The 17,357-nt window shown below is 33.9% G+C and overlaps 1 protein-coding gene across 1 annotated transcript in view; it reads right to left on the bottom strand.

The window, feature by feature from the left end:
* Window positions 1-17,357, bottom strand: part of Dach2 (dachshund family transcription factor 2) — a 542,498-nt gene that overhangs the window by 232,138 nt on the left and 293,003 nt on the right. The window contains exon 3 of the mRNA XM_042672182.1: window positions 12,737-12,849. Coding sequence (XP_042528116.1) covers window positions 12,737-12,849 — 113 coding nt within the window. The remainder of the gene's footprint in view (window positions 1-12,736; window positions 12,850-17,357) is intronic.

The raw sequence follows: 17,357 nt of genomic DNA, 5'->3' as shown, positions 1-17,357 counted from the left end.
AGAAATGCCAATACAAGTAATACATTTATTTCAAGAACAACAAAGAAATAATCTTATAAATGTTAGAAACAATCGCATGAAAGAAAAAAAACATTTGAATACATATCTTAGGGTTCATTTCCCTAACATCAACTTAACTGACCTTTTCTGCTTGACTCAGACATATACTAGTTGTTGAAAATAAGGGAAACCATGGGACCTATGTTTCTTTCGGCCTGGCTTACTTCACTTAATACAATTTTTTCCAAGTCTTTCCATTTCTTAACAAATGGGGCAATGTCATTCTTTCTGGTGGAGGCATAGAATTCCATTGTGTATATATACCACATTGTCTTGATCAATTCATCTACTGAGGGGCATCTGGGTTGGTTCCATATCTTAACTATGGCAAATAATGCTGCAACAAACATACTTGTGTTGGTAGCTTTAGTGTGGTCTTGTGTGTGATCATTTGGGTAAATGTCCAAAAGTGGGATTGCTGGGTCATAGGGGAGCTCTATATGGAGTCTTTTGAGGAACCTCCATACTGCTTTCCAAAGTGGTTGAACAAGTTTACACTCCCAACAACAATACAGTAAGGTTCCCTTCTGTCCACATCCCCTCCAGCAGCTGTTGTTTTTAGAGTTCTTAATTATAGCCATTCTAACTTGGGTGAGGTGGTATCTCAATGTTGTTTTGATTTGCATTTCTTTTATGGCTAGAGAGGTTGAGCATTTTTTATGTGTCTATTGGTCATCCTTCTTTCCTCTTCAGAGAAGTTTCTCTTTAACTCTTTAGTCCACTTATTTATTGGGCAGTTGTTTCTTTGAAGATTTGTTGTTGGGGGATTTAATTTTTTGAGTTCCAGGTATATTTTAGATATGAGACCCTTGTCCGTTGTATGGCTAGTGAAGATCTTCTAATCCATGGGCTTTCTATTGATCTTGCTAGCCATGTCCTTTGCCATGCAGACCCTCTGCAGTTTCATGCAATATCATTTGTCCAACTTTTCTTTGATTTGTTGTGTTTCTGGGTCTCTATTAAGAAAATTTTGTTCTGTGCCAAGGAGACCTAGGGTTTCTCCTATTCCATTCTGTAATATTTTCAGAGTGTCTGCTTTGACTCTGAGGTCTTTGATCCGTTTGTAGTTGATTCTGGGGCAGGGTGATATATAAAGATCTAGCTGTAGTTTTCTACAACTGATTAACCAATTTTGCCAGCACCATTTACAACTTTGGTGGTGAGGGGAGGAGGATTTGGTGGGGAGGAGGAAAAGGGAGGAAGGGAAGGGATGGGAAGGGGAAACAAAGGAGGAGGCTACAATGCTTGATAAGAAATGTACTCATCATCTTGCCCATGTACTTGTAACCCCTCTGTACAGTATTTTCACAATTAAAATAAAACAAAATTATTGGCTTTATTGCTCTAAATTCTTTGTTTCTCAAAACAATAGAAGTATTATGAGAATTAATTCTTTTCCAGATGAATGACTTGAAAATATTTTCTTCCAATCTATAAGTGCTCCCTTCAGTTTTTATTTATTTTTCTATCCAGAAACTTTTAAGTTTGAAACATCCCATTTGTGAGATTTCATTTTGCTGTCTGCATTTGGCAATCATACAAAAAGCTATTTGTCCAAAGCACAATAATGAAGTATTTTCAATGTTTGCTTTCAGCAGTTTCCTAGATTTGAATCTTCTGTTTCACTCTTTCATCCATACTGTGTTGATATTTTACATGAGATATGGATCCATTTCCTTCTTCTGCATATGGATATTCAGTTTTGTTAGGTGGCTTTTTTAAATGATTTTACTCTTTGTTCCTGAGCTCTTTTGCTCAAGCACTCTACTACTTTGAGCCACAGTGCCACTTCTAGTTTTCTGAGTGGTTAAAGAGTCTCAAGGGGATCCTTCTACCCAGACAGGCTTTGAAACATAATCTTCAGATCTCAGCCTCTTAAATAGGAATACAGGTGTGAACCATCAGTGCCTGGCTACCATCCTCTTATATGTTTGCTACCACACTCAACTTTTCTGCTGAGATGGAGTCTCTCAAACATTTTAGGTTAGGATGCCTTGCAAACATGATCCTCCCATTCTCAGTCTCCCACTGAGGTGGGATAATAGACTATCCTCATCATACCCAACTACTAGTTGAGATGGGATCTCACAAACCTTTTCCCCAGGCTTAAAAAAATAACATAAAGGTCATTTTATTGAATGTACATATAAGTATTTCTAGTCTCTATCTTACCCCCTTTTAATTTCTTAGTTTTCAGTGTATGGGTATCTTCATTGGTAAATTTTTTTCAAATATAGCTTATAATTCAATCTTATTGTCTTAACTCTGTTCTGCTAGTCAATATCTTTTAATAGGTGAATTTAACTCATTAACCTATTTTTTGATCATTACATTTTGATTGTCCTACTTGTTCCTTTCTTCTCTTGCTGTTCATCCTTCTGTCTTGGTAGTTTTCTATATTGATAAGTTTTAATTTTTTTTTCTTCTGTATTCTGTTACACTGTTGAGTTTTGTATGTATTTGTAGCTTCACAATTATATTACCAATATTATTTTTTCTAGTGGAGAACTCACAAAAGGATTTTTTTTCTTCCCCCAAATATTTCAGCTTTCATGTTTGATCTCAAACAAAAAGACAACTGTGTGAAACAATTACAAGGCCAAAACTAGTGTGATCGTAACTTTTAGCTTAAAATATTTATCTGATTCTATATTCCACAGACTCTAGGGGAAATTATTGAATTTGTTTTGGTCATCTTTCTACTTAATCATTGGTTTCTCTTATTCTTGTTTTCTTGCTCATTTCCACAATGTAACAGTCCAAGATGTTGAACGGAGGTTAAGTACAAGATGTTGAACAGATTATCCCAAATTGAACAGAAGAGAATACAGTCCATGATATTGAACAGAATAAAGTACATAAAGTCAAACAGTTTACCTTAGTCCTTGCTCTTCCTTCCTCATGGATTATAAACATATTTAAGGAAAATAGATAAATTATAGTAAAGTGATATTATTAATCAAAGTATAACTATGTCAGTGATTAAACCTTCAGCATTGAATAAATGTAATCACTTGAAATCACATGGAATGAGTTGTTCAAAATGTACTTTTAAGTTTGACCATATAAATGATTGAAAATTATCTCAAACAACTGGAACTTTCATAAACAATTGAAGGAAATTTTAAATGTTACAATGATATTGAAAAAGTTTTAAAGTCTCTCATAAATTTAAACAGAATTATCATAAACCCAGAAACCCCACTCCTATTACTCAAGATCTCTCACAGCAAATATCCATGCAAAATATTTGCATGAAAACCTAAAATATTATCATTCAAAAATGGTGAAACACTGGGAAGCAACTCAAATATCTGAAAGAGGAAAATGAATAAACAAATTATAATATATCTAATTATGATTTATTGACTCAATTATTTATTACTAACAATAAAAATGAACAACTGATGAACACAGTAATTTTGAATCTCTATATAAGTATTCTAAATCAGAGAAGTCAGACAAAAATCATGTATTTTGTTATTTCTCCTTTTATATACAGTTTTAGGGCATACAAACTAATCTGTTATGACAGAACACAAATGAAAGGCTGCCTAGGGTTGGTTGGGAAGGAGAGAGTGGATACAAGACAACTTGGGGAAATGTACGCTCTACTATAGTGATGGTGTCATGACTGTTCACACATGTCAAAATATAAAATAGTGTACTCCAAATTAAGTACAATTTATTTTATGCTAATTATATCTCAAATAAACTTTTTATTAGCAATGATTGGCCAAAGTAAGTGGTTTCATTATGACATTTCCTTTCCTGTATACAATATAATATACTTTGACCATATTCATTCTATTTCTTTCCCTATTTGCTTTCCCTCTCCCTTTCTTCATCAAGTAATCTCATTTTTACTTTCATAATTTGTTGAGTCTTCTTTTCTTAGTTCCCTCAGTAATAAAATATAAACAATATATTTTTCTTTGTGGAGTTGGATTTTTTAACATGATAATCCCCACTTCTGGAAATGAATCAAGAAGCTTAATGTAAGGCATGAAACTGAGTAAAACTTTAGAAAATAATGTAACAATTTGTTTTAGAAAAGTATTTATTTGGTGCTATGATTTGAATATATACTTCCAAAGATGTCTATGTTGAGCATCTGATCCCACCTGATAAAATAAATCATTACTAGGTAACTGTTCATGAAAGTTTTGATCTATTCAGTGGATCAATGGATTCATAGTTGGATGACATTATTGGGAGGTGTTAGAAACTTTCAGAGGTGGCCTGGTTGGAGGAAGTAGGCCTGGAGCATTTATTTGAGGAACATATCTTGTCCTGGTTCCCTCTCTGTATCTGTCTGCCTTCTAACTGCCAGATCATACACTTTCTTCCACCAAATACCAGGCACTAAAAGGCCTCACCATGCTTGGGCCTAGAAACAATGGAGGCAGTGGACCATAAATTCAAACTTCTGAAACTGTGAACCCAAATCAATGACAAGCAGCAATTAACATGTTCAATCTTTCTTATATTTATATATACACAACCATTTGCAATTACAAATTTGGTAATATTCTCTCCTCTTAAACTTTTTTGTGCCAATTGTCCTTTTTACCTACCATTGGGGTATGTGAAAATAAAAAAAAAAAAAAACTTTCTTTTTTCTTCATACCCTGTCTTTAGTTTAATGCCCATTGTTGTAGTCATTCTCACTACAATTATTTAAATAACTTTATAAACCTCAAAAGTTTTAATGTGATTAAGAATATATTTCTTTTTAAAAAAGAACAATTTCATCTCTTCTCATTCTTGTTATATAATCACCAAATATTTACATTATTGTACATGAAAGTAGGGTTAATGTAAAAGATTCTGCGTAAGGGAAATACCCAACTTTTTATCCCCGGAAATTGAAATTGTCCCTTGACATGTCATCATTTATTAAGAATAAACAAAGGAGGAGGCTACAATGCTTGGTAAGAAATGTACTCACTATCTTGCTCATGTAATTGTAACCCCTCTGTACAGTATTTTCACAATAAAAAATAAAAATTAAAAAATAAAATAAAAAAGAATAGAAACTATTTTTATATTTAATGATCATGTTAGAAGTTGTAATTAACTAATGTAAACTAATACTAATGAAATAGACTACAAAAAGACTTATTTCGAACTTTCATGTATATATTTAAGAATTAAATAATAATAATGGGTAGAAAGTTACATGACATTTTAAGCTCTATGCTTCTTTTCCACATTAATTCAAGCATATGTCCAAAACAAGAGTTTTTACAAATTAAAATTTTCAAATGATCGCACTCAGGAATTTGCCTACATTGAATATAAACTTAAAATGAGTTAAAAATGATTCATTGAAATAAAGGAAACGAAGAAGTCACATAAGGTATTTTCATTACCACCACCACCATTAGCACCAGCAGTACAACCACCACCACCACCACCACTACCACATTAATCAAACCCTATCCCCATCTTTGGTTCATAATGAAAGCAAGATCACTTATGGTGGATCAATATTTTAAAAGTGGGTTCTAGGTGTCCAGGCCCATTTTTGTTACAATATACAATTGATATATGTGGATGCTAGATTTTATTAGTTTCACCCATTTATTAGGAATTTATAAAGAAACAATTTTCTGTGCATGATTCCTTGGTTGACTGATATTCAGCACATTTTGTTTAATAACTATGCAGCCTGTCTTTTCATAAACTGGACTAGAATATTTTAGTATAATGGATTATTTTAGTACAGCCAACCTCTGTATCCAATAAAATAAAGTATTGACAAAGCACCTTATTGTCTATCAAGTACTTTATACAATAGAAAGTTTCACGAATGCCTAAATGTGCTCTTGCATAACACAAATTGAAGGCATAACAGGAATCATAGGTGAAAAGTCACATGTTCCATGTCATGTAAATTGTCTGGGCGGGGGTTGGAAGATGGGCTTTGGTGATGGCAATGTCTTTCTGTAATCCAATAGACTTGGTGAGTGACTATGTGATTTTTGTGAGAGACCTCTCAAATGGGGAAGTTTTGAAAATCAACCAGATGGAAAGCAGGACACTGTGGGATGTATCATTTATCACAATGACAGTGTGTAGGCATCAGCAATCATCTCAACACAGGGAGAAGCAAGGGCTACCACTGTGGAGTAGCATTGCAGGCAAACTAGTGGAGTTTGGCAATGCTTGCTTCTCATTAACTTAATCATATTAATTCATTAGTCATATATATCAAAGACATTCACTCATGAACTGTCAAAAGGAAGTATTTGTAGCTGTTATTTTTTGCAATATGGAAAGTAGGTTACATTCCCTCAGACTATTATTGTTATACTGCTTGAACATAAGACCATAGCTATAGCTACACCTAATACTATGAATCATTGATGATGCTATGCTATCTGTCCCATACTGAAAACAACAAAGAATAAAGTTTTATTTTAATAAAGTTATATAATCTTCACCAATGAAATGGATTATTCCAAAGAGTTAATATTTGTGAAGCACTAAACATCTGATCTCTCATATTTAAGAGTTCCAATATGACCCTGAGGATGTAGAACCTAAATTTTCAACATCCCACTTTTTTTTAATGAGAGATTTTCAGGATTTTTGGACAAACATGGTATTTTCAGTCAAACTCACAAGTTTTGTCTCCACGCCTTACTATATCTAATATTTAGAGGAAGTCCTTGGACTTCTTGAAAATTCACTTTCTTTATCTGCAAATCAGAAATAACATCTGGGGATTGAGTTCAGTGCATGTGTGAAGCCTTAGATTTGACTCCTAGCAACACAATACTAGCACAAGTACTCACACCAATGTTAATTATGATAATGATAATCTGAGAGAAGGTCTAAAAAGATCAAATAGGAACATAATTGAAAATTGTTTTTTTAAATACAAAGTTAATATGAAGAAGATTAGATGATAGATAGGTAGATAGATAGATAGATAGATAGATAGATAGATAGATAGATAGATAGATAGATAGATAGATAGACGTGCCCACATAAAGATGTGACAGTAGTCTGTAGAGTAATACATGGATTAGCATCACTTGTGGCACCCTCATTATTGTTATCATCTTCACCATCACCATCATCATCATCTTGTAAACTGGACATAAATTTCAAATCTCCCTACTTACATTGGAACTAAGCTATGACTTCTGCAATATGAGCATTCCATGCAAAGGAAGAATGATTGAAAATAAATTACATTGAATGGAGACCTTTTGGGTAAAAACAGTTATGTGATAGAGGGGGGAAAGGTATTGACAATCAAGTTGACTTGAGAGAAATTGAAGTCTGAGAAATGCAGAATCAAGTGAATAGAACAAATGGAGTTCTTACTCTTAATCTGACTTATTTAGATTTTCTATTAAATAGAGACATTGAAAATGCTTGCTAGTGTAAACCCTTCACTCTACATTAGAAATATTAATAATTCAGCTCCTGGTTCCTATACAACCTACCTAAGCACATAAGAAATAATCAAAGGAAAACATAATGATCTAAAATACACTTAGAATTGCTGTGACATAAACCATGATTTAGCATAATGTTACTTGAAAGCCCCAAAGAATGTCATAAAAATAGGTATGTTTTGAATCACTCAAAATAAAGATGATTTAGTTTCTTGAGAAGGAGGCTTAATCTCTCTTCTTGATGAGACCTGTGGTCTCATCTTCTGAGCAATTCTTACCATCCAAATTAAAATGAGTGAGAAATGAAATACATCATAAAAAGAGGGGATACTTATTCCAATGATACATTCAGAATAGTTACCATTGTTATACCATGAGTGGGACATCACAACACCAAAATTAGGCATAATTCTTGTGACCCTATGATTCCTGAGTGGAACACTGTATTTATTCTAACTGGATTGAATCTTCATGAGCTCAGTTATCTGAAGGTTGGATGGTAGAAGACATTCTTAAAGTATTTTGCCACAACATAGCAAGAAGAAAAGAATAACAGTTGAAAAACCCACTACCTTTTAAAGAAATGGAAAAAAGATAGGAATTTTATCTGACTTTCTTGTAAGCAGCGAGTTTAAGTTTCTCTTAAGCCAGATTCCATGTCCATTTGAAATGTTCCATCAGCTAAGGAAAGGGGAAATTTAGAAGATACACAGGACAAATCCATCCCTTCTGTATGATGTAAGGGCATATAGCTCTTCTACAGAAAGATGGGAGTAATACATGGGTGTTTTGTCCATTAGCCAACAAAAATTTCACAGCAAATATTAAAATATAAAATTTGTGGCCAGCGGTATGTATCTCAATGCCTGTAAACCCAGCTATTCAGGGGGCTGAGATCTGAGGATCATGGTTCAAAGCCACCCCAGGCAGGAAATTTTGTGAGATTCTTATCTCCAAGTAACCACCAGAAAACCAGAAGTGGTGTTGTGGCTCAGTGGTAGAGTACAAGCCTTGAACAAAAGAGCTCAGGAACAGTACCCAGGCCCTGAGTTCAGGCCCCATGACAGACAAAAAAAAGGAAAGAAAAAAATTGTGTGTATTGATGTTCTGTTAGGGAATTGAGTATTAATTATACAATGAGAATATTGATAGCCCTATTATATAAAAAGGAAGTGTAGCCAAACATGAGCAATTGGAAATAATCTTAAAAAATCTGGGGCAATTTGAAAAATTCTGACTCACAAAATTAACTTTGTCCTAGTATTATATTTTATTGCATTGTTTGGCTTACAGTAGCTATTTGGTAAATTAAACAATAGTTAAATATATACTTCCATCTATATGTATATTGACACTCCCTTTTTCTTCAGTTACATAGATTAATATCTGACAATATTGTAAATAATAGATACTAGGACTACTCTTAATGAATAATGACCAATCATAAGTAATTAGTATGCTTAGAATGTTTTACAAAATATATTTGTGAAATGATTTAGATATCTAAATTCCTGTAAGTATTTTAATGTGCAGACATAATGAACAAAATCTCACAGACAGATACATATATACTTCTTGTGGATACATTTGCTTAAACAAGGGATTTTATAAACTAGTATTTGTCACCTAAGCATAACATTAGCCAAATTATCAAAAATTCTATACTAGTTAAGGTTGAATAAGATTTTGTTATACAGGAAAGATATTCCAGAGAAAATTAATACATTTGATATTAAAAGAAAAATACAAATTACAAAATAAATGAAATCAGATAAAACAGAAAAGATCTTACTTTTATATTTTGTAAATGAAAATTTCAACTTACCTGATATACTGTCTTTACATTTTAATATGTCAAGCTATAGTTATAAGGCTATTCTTAAATCTAATATTAATCTCATAACTATTTCTAACTCCTTTCACTGATTAATGTATTTGTTTTGAATCTGAGAGAAAATCAATTTGGAGGTAAACAAACAAACAAACAAAACACACTATTCCAGAAAAGGCACATGGTGATCACTCCTTTATAACATTTTTAGAACTCATTTTCATGTCATAAAGGTAAAAATAATGCAAACAAATGTCAAACCAAATCTGTTGTTTAAGCAAATCAAGCAAAGTTCAAACATGTTATTCTATAAACATGACATCTGAAAAAATATGTAGCAACAGGCATCAACAAATCACTTGTAATTGATGCAAATATAAACAGATATGTATAATGCCTTGCATCAAAAAATCATTTTAAGACAAAAGAACCTGAAATCAAAAATTGTAAAACGCATTGGTGGGGAGAGGGAGAAAGGATAACTCTAGACTGCTGACAGAGTACATTAAAAATATCAACTGAATTCTTCAAAAGTAGCTCTAAATGATATGTAACAGTTTTAGGAGAAGGTAAATATACCAAATTAACAATAAGAGCTAATATTACCTGAATTATGTCTGATAACGGAAGAGTAGAAGTGGTTGATCTAATTCAAAAAAACAAATAATCATAAGATTGTTTCTACTTGTCTTTCCACCACATTTTTCTTCCAGTAGTTGACTATTAGTAAGGTACTTTTAGGCATATGAAATTAATTCATACACATGAAGGAGGCAAATTTTCTTTGTGTCTGTTTCTCCAACAGATAGGCCCATCACTTTGTCCACTCAGCTACCTCACAATCTCTGCATTTCCATTCTAGAAATAAATGATTAAAATTTGCATTTTGTCCCAAAAGCACACTTAGTGGCAATTCTAAATTGTAGGACAGAAGGAAATTCAGAATTGAATTAAATTCTGTAGGATAGATGGAAATTTAATTTTAGGCCCAAAGGAAATTCAGAATTGAATTCAAAATTCAAGTAGGAAGATTCCTTGTTTTACAGGATGCCAAGTAAATAGGGCTTGGGATAAAAACTTAATTTTTGGAAGTCGCACTGTGGCTCAAGTGGTAGAACACTTGCCTTGAGCTGAATTGCTGAGGGACAGAGCCCAGGCCCAGAGTTCAACACCCACAACTAATAAAACAAAAAATAAAGTGATTTCTTAAACGATTTAAAATAATTTAACAAAGTTTATATCTTTAAGTAATTAATGTGAATTCAGTCATCCATAACTGCTTATCTGAATAATGAAGACAATGTCCATAAAATTACTATGAGGATTGAATCAAGTATATCTAAATACTTGGTACCCAGGCCTGATGCATAATAGAAGCCCTTATATTTCTATATACTAGAGCTTTTTCCTAAACAGATAAAAGCTCCCAGTGTTTACTCAAGTGTCAATTATCAAAGTACCTTTTAATTCCTTTCATTCTGGAGTGGGCAAACATGACAAAAATACACTGTATACATTTATGAAAATGTCATAATGGGAACCATGGAAACATAAAAAATTCATTTTATTCATTCATCTACACACATTTATTCCCTCAAAACCTAGGCAGATTTGAATATTTACATGGTGGTATTCCTAAGCTCTAGTATTATACTTTTGAAGGCAAAAAAATCATTTATATAGCACCAAGATACATTTCAGCCATTATTATATTTTCCATATTCATTTCTCAGTGCAAGGTACATTTGTCTCCAATAAGAACTTGTATGTAAACAAAGTCAACAGTTTGTTGTCTTTCCCCAAAAAGCCTAAGTCTATTCTGAAATTGTCTATCTCAGGTAATAATACCATCATCTGCACTAGACATCTGTCACACAAACTAGGCAAGCTAGACATAAATCATTCTGGAACCACCCTCTCTCCATCTACATTCAAGAAATTTTATATGTTTAATTATGAAAACACTCTTGAACTCTTTTCCATTCATTCATTTCTTCATTCATTCAGATGCTCATTGTTCCCTGAATAGTACCAAAGGACTGTCCTTCTCTACTTTCACTGCAATTTACCCACCATAGCAATTGATTTTAGAATAGTTACTCAATTAGTACTACTTCTTTTTATCTATAAAAAGGTTTTTAACAAAACAAAAGCCTGTGAAAACCAGAACATATGAAACTCTGAGGCAAAAGTGTGAAGCCTCAATTACTTTCCACAATTTAATATCCACAAGAGAAGGTTCTAAAATAAGGAAGCCACTGTACTGTAGTGATTGACTTCAATGGCTAAACATAAAGAAGCTACCTTCACACACACTCAAAAGTCTCCTACTTCCCATGTCTTCAGAATAACTATTACCCAATCTACCAAACTTATTTAGTTGCTTCCATCTTTGTGAGCTAATACCACTACGTCCATTTCAATTACAATTTCTATCATGATTTAATGAAATTATTAGTTTATATTTTTCCTGATCCTCCAGTAAATTGGAACAATGGTCATATAGTTTTATACTACCTAGGAATTAAAACTCAAATATACCAGGAGCTTATAAATACTTATACTATTTATGGTGAATGCAATAGTCTCCCAGTCTTTGCATTCGTTCTCAACAATATAACCAACTTCATTTTATTTAAATACTCAAGAAGTAATAAACTTACTCTTCAAGTATTTTTGCCCTTATAGTAATAATTTATGAGACTGAGGTTTTTAACATTTTAATGCAATGTTCCATGAAAATCACCAAAACATGTTTCAGGACAATGACTCTGCACTTTTTCTGTTCTAATTATAATGCCCCTTTTTTGGTCAGTAGTGGGACTTGAACTCTAGGCCTGGTCATTGTCCCTTAGCTCTTCAGCTCAAGGCTAGCGCTCTACCATTTGAGCCACAGTGCCACTTCTGGGTATCTAGTGGTTCATTGGAGATAAGAGTCTCATGGATTTAACTGCCGGAGCTGTCTTTGAACCACGATCCTCAGATCTCAGCATCCTGAGTAGCTAGGATTACTGGCATGAGCCACCAGCTACCGGTTTATAATGCATCTTAATTAATAGTTTCCTTGTAGTTTTTTAACCTAGAGTAGTAACTGGTACAAAATGTATGGATTCTTATTCCCATTCTATTTTGGCCAAAGCCACCATCCCAGACTCCAACATATAAATACATAAGCATATATAACAAAAAGAAATTTTAAATGGATTTCCTGCAAGAATATGATTGCTTTTTAAAAAAAGCTTGACTACTTGAAATTAGGCATATAAATAACAAAACTTGTTTTCATGAATACTCAAAAAATTCAATAATATAACCTCTAACAGAGTTTGAAAAGCTTTAAAGGACAAGGCAGTTAGATCAATATTAGTTCACTTAATATTCTAGGGAGTAAGAAGACACAAGGTTTATCATTGGATGGATTGTTTATTACCTGTTGGAGTGATAAGTCCTGGTGATAACAGGCCTGGAACTGCGTGGGGCAAAAGGCGGGTGTTGTCTTGTAACACTCCCAAAGAACGCTTAGGAGGCCTGCCAGGCCTTGAACTGTTGGAAAACAAAGATCAGGTTTAAAATGTGCACTTTTTGGAAATACTATCACTTGCTACATTTCCTAATGACATTTTAATTGCCAGGAATAATTTACATAACAGCATATGCACTTTCATGAAATAATAAAAGGCTATTTTGCATTAACTTTCCCAGTGTAGTTATAGTCCAACATTAAAGCCATAAGTGATCAATTTCCAGTTTAGATCCTATTCGCAGCACTTTGCATTAACCCCTGCTCTTAAAGCTTACATTTCCTAGGAAAATCTATACCACTAAGATCGAACATAGCAACTTATAGAATTAAGACTGTACATGATGAATTAAGTCTTTGCTCAGCATGGCAAAGGTAAGTAAACTACTGAGAGATGAAATGTTTATTAGCATTTCCACAGCTCCTGAGAACTCATAAGGAAAAAAGTACACCACTCTCTGTAGATATTTTCCCCAACCTACTTTTAAAATCAGGTTAAATAGCCAGTATTTCATTCTCTTGTGGTGGGTATACTAATCAAACTTGCCACCTTTGAATCTAGGCTGTCATTTTCTCAGATTGATTTTTGGTTTTAACTGATGAGTTGAGGCTAATTTGAAGCCTTAGTATACCTTATTACATTTGAACATTCTTTACCACAGTCCAAACAGTTCACAAATGGCTACTGCTAATGCTTATCTATACAGCAATATGATACAAAGTTTCTAGTCTCCATCTTAGATATAATATAGTTAGTATACACTTATCATCATAACAAAGAGATTTATATGTCATAGGACATTAGGATAGAGTTCTTTCCAAGTCATCCAACACATATATTGTAAATACCACTTTTTATTTTGCCAAAGATGCTGATGTTGTCTTGTAGTAAAATAACACCTTACAAAGCTGAAAAATATGGCCTTTGACAAAATACTATATTCAATAACCTAACAACAAAAATTTATGAGATTCAGAGAGACATTAGAAAAATTACATCAAACTAAGAAATTTAACTTAAACAATGACTTCTACTAACTTTGCAATAGTGAGGTGCTCCATCAAGATAAGACAAACTGTGCTTTTAAATGAATACAACTTAGCAAGCTTACGCAAAGGGCGTAGAGGGCCTATTACCCAATTCATTTCTCATATACTGTGCAAGTGTCATTTTTCTTCCATGGTACACCAAATTATACATCAATCAGCTACAAAAATTTATGCTTGTCTCATTTAGTTCCTGACTTTCCTTGCTACTTAACTTTGAGACATACTATACTGTATTTAATCCTATGCCATTGCCCTGGTTACCTTTCCCTGTTTTATGTCTTCCTAGTTCTTTTAAGGACTGCTGAACCCCAAGAAGGTGGATAAAATGGCAGAAACTCCCAAATACCGCTCAGTCCTATCTCGCAACATTAACAGACTTAACTTTCGAATTAAGGAACGTAGACTGTCAAGTTAGATCCTTCTATCTGCTGCCTTCAGGAGTCACATCTTGCCCATAAAAACAAACACATTTTCAATGTGAAAGGCTGGAACAAAATCTAAAAGCAAATGGCCCCCATAAACAGGCGGGAGATGCAATCCTAATATCAGATAAAATGGACTTCAAATTAAAATTCATGAGAAGAGATAAAGAAGGTCTCTACATACTAATTAAGGAATCTCTCCTTCAGGAGGATATTACAATTCTAAATATCTATTCGCCAAACAATGGAGCACCCAAATTTATCCAAGAAACACTACTTTCCATTAAATCCCACATAGATCCAAAGACATTAATTGTTGGGGACTTTAACACACCACTTTCCCCACTAGATAGATCAACTCGGCAAGAACTCAACAGAGAAACCCCAGATCTAAACAACTGCATACATCAACTAGATTTAATAGACATCTACCGATTATTTCACCCAGCAACATCAGAATATACCTTTTTCTCAGCAGCATATGGAACATTTTCAGAAATACATCACATTTTACACCACAAAGGAAACTTGTCCAAATTCAGAAACATTGAAGTTATACCTTGCATTCTCTCAGACCACAAGGGAATATAATTAGAACTTAACACCAAAAACCACCAAAGAAAGTCCTGTAAAACATGGAGGCTGAACAACACACAGCTGAATCACGATTGGGTCATGGAAGAGATTAGAAAGGAAATTCAAAGGCTCATGATAGTCAACAAAAATGAACACACAAATTACCAGCTCCTCTGGAACACAGCAAAGGCAGTACTCAGGGGCAAGTTTATAGCTCTGAGTTCCTACATCAACAAATTGGAGAGATCTGAAACCAACAACTTAATGAGACATCTGAACCTCCTTGAAAAAGAGCAGCAAGATAAACCCAATCCAGTAGACAGAAAGAAATAATTAAAATTAAATCAAAATTAAATGAATTAGAATCCAAAAAACTATAGAAAGAATCAACAAAGCAAAGAGTTGGTTAGTCAAAAAAATTAACAAAATTGACAGACCCTTAGCAAATCTTACCAGAAAAAGAAGAGAACACTCCCAAATAAATAAACTCAGAGATGAGAATGGAAATATCCCCACAGAAACAACCAAGATTCAGAACATTATAAGGGAATACTTCTCAAAACTTTAGCTAATAAGTTTGAGAACTTGGCAGAAATGGACCTTTTCCTAGCAAATATTGACCTGCCAAAACTAAACCAAGATGAGTTAGACCATCTTAACAGGCCCATATCAAGCATTGAAATAGAAACAGCAATAAGAGACCTCCCATCTAAGAAAAGCCCAGGACCAGAGGGCTTTACAGGGGAATTCTACCAGGCCTTCAAATGAGAGTGCACACCAATACTCCTCCAACACTTCAATGAAATTGAAAGAGAAAGTTCACTACCGAACACATTCTATGAAGCCATCATAACCCACATCCCCAAACCAGGCAGGGACTCATCAAAGAAAGAGAACTATACACCCATTTCTTTGATGAACATTGATGCAAAACTTCTCAACAAAATTTTGGCCAATCGAATTCAACAATTCATCCAAAAAACTCATATACCATGATCAAACAGGATTCATGTCAGGGATGCAAAGCTGGCTCAATATACGCAAATCAATTAATATAACTGATCACATCAACTGGAGCAAGGATAAGAACCACATGGTTATCTCAATAGATGCAGAAAAAGTGTTCGGCAAGATCCAACACCTCTTTATGATGAAGGTTTTAGAAAAATTAGGAATCCATGGAACATTCCTCAATACAATAAAGGCTGTATATGACAAACCTACAGCCAGCATTATACTTAATGGTGAAAAACTAAAGCCATTTCCTCTTAACTCAGGAACAAGACAAGGATGTCCACTCTCTCCACATCTCTTCAATATACTATTAGAATGCCTAGTTACAGCAATAAGACAAGATGCAAGCATAAAGGGGATCCAAATAGGGAAAGACGAAGTAAAACTCTCCCTTGTTTCAGATGACATTATCTTGTATTTAAAGAATCCCACAGATTCCACTCCCAAATTGCTCAAGCAGATTCAAAACTTTGGCGAAGTAGCAGGGTATAAAATTAACCCACAAAAATCAATGGCTTTTCTGTATGCCAACAATGAGAATAGTGTGGGTGAAATTAGGAAAGCAACACCATTTGTAATAGCCCCACAAAAAATAAAATACCTAGGAATTAACTTAACCAAAGAAGTAAAGGACCTCTATGATGAAAACTTTAAAAACTTGAAAAAGGAAATCAAAACAGAACTTAGAAAGTGGCAAAAACTCCCATGCTTCTAGATTGGAAAGATCAACATCGTGAAAATGGCAATCCTTCCCAAGGCTATCTACAAATTCAATGCGATACCTATCAAAATTCTAACCTCATTCTTCAAGGAAATAGAAGAGGCAATCCAAAAATTCATATGGAACAATAAAAGACCCCATATAGCAAAATCTACCCTCGACAGAAAGAACAGTGCTGGAGGAATACCAAATTTCAAACTCTACTGTAAAGCCATAGTAATCCAAACAGCTTGGTATTGGCACAAGAACAGACCTCAGGACCAATGGAATAGAACTGAAAACCCAGAAATGAACCTACAGACCTATAGCCATCTAATCTTCAATAAGGGAGCTAAAAAAAAAATAGAATGGAAGAAAGACAGCCTCTTCACTAAATGGTGCTGGCAAAACTGGTTAACTTATTGTAGAAAACTAAAGCTAGATCCTTATATATCACTTGCACCAGAATCAACTCCAAATGGGTCAAAGACCTCGGAGTCAAAGCAGACACTCTGAAAATATTACAGGATAGAATAGGAGAAACCCTAGGTCTCCTTGACACAGGCTGAAATTTATTTAATAGAGACCCAGAAACACAATAAATCAAAGAAAGGTTGGACAAATGGGACTGCATGAAATTGCAGAGCTTCTGCATGGCAAAGGACATAGCTAGAAAGATCAATAGAAAGCCCATGGATTGGGAGAAGATCTTCACTAGCCATACAACAGACAAGGGTCTCATATCTAAAATATACCTGGAACTCAAAAA

Source organism: Dipodomys spectabilis, unplaced genomic scaffold (assembly GCF_019054845.1).
Source record: "Dipodomys spectabilis isolate Male_0828 unplaced genomic scaffold, ASM1905484v1 ptg000673l, whole genome shotgun sequence".
In the NCBI taxonomy this organism is placed as follows: domain Eukaryota; kingdom Metazoa; phylum Chordata; class Mammalia; order Rodentia; family Heteromyidae; genus Dipodomys; species Dipodomys spectabilis.
The sequence above is the reverse complement of the archived record's forward strand: the minus strand, read 5'-3'. Positions and strand labels throughout refer to the sequence as shown.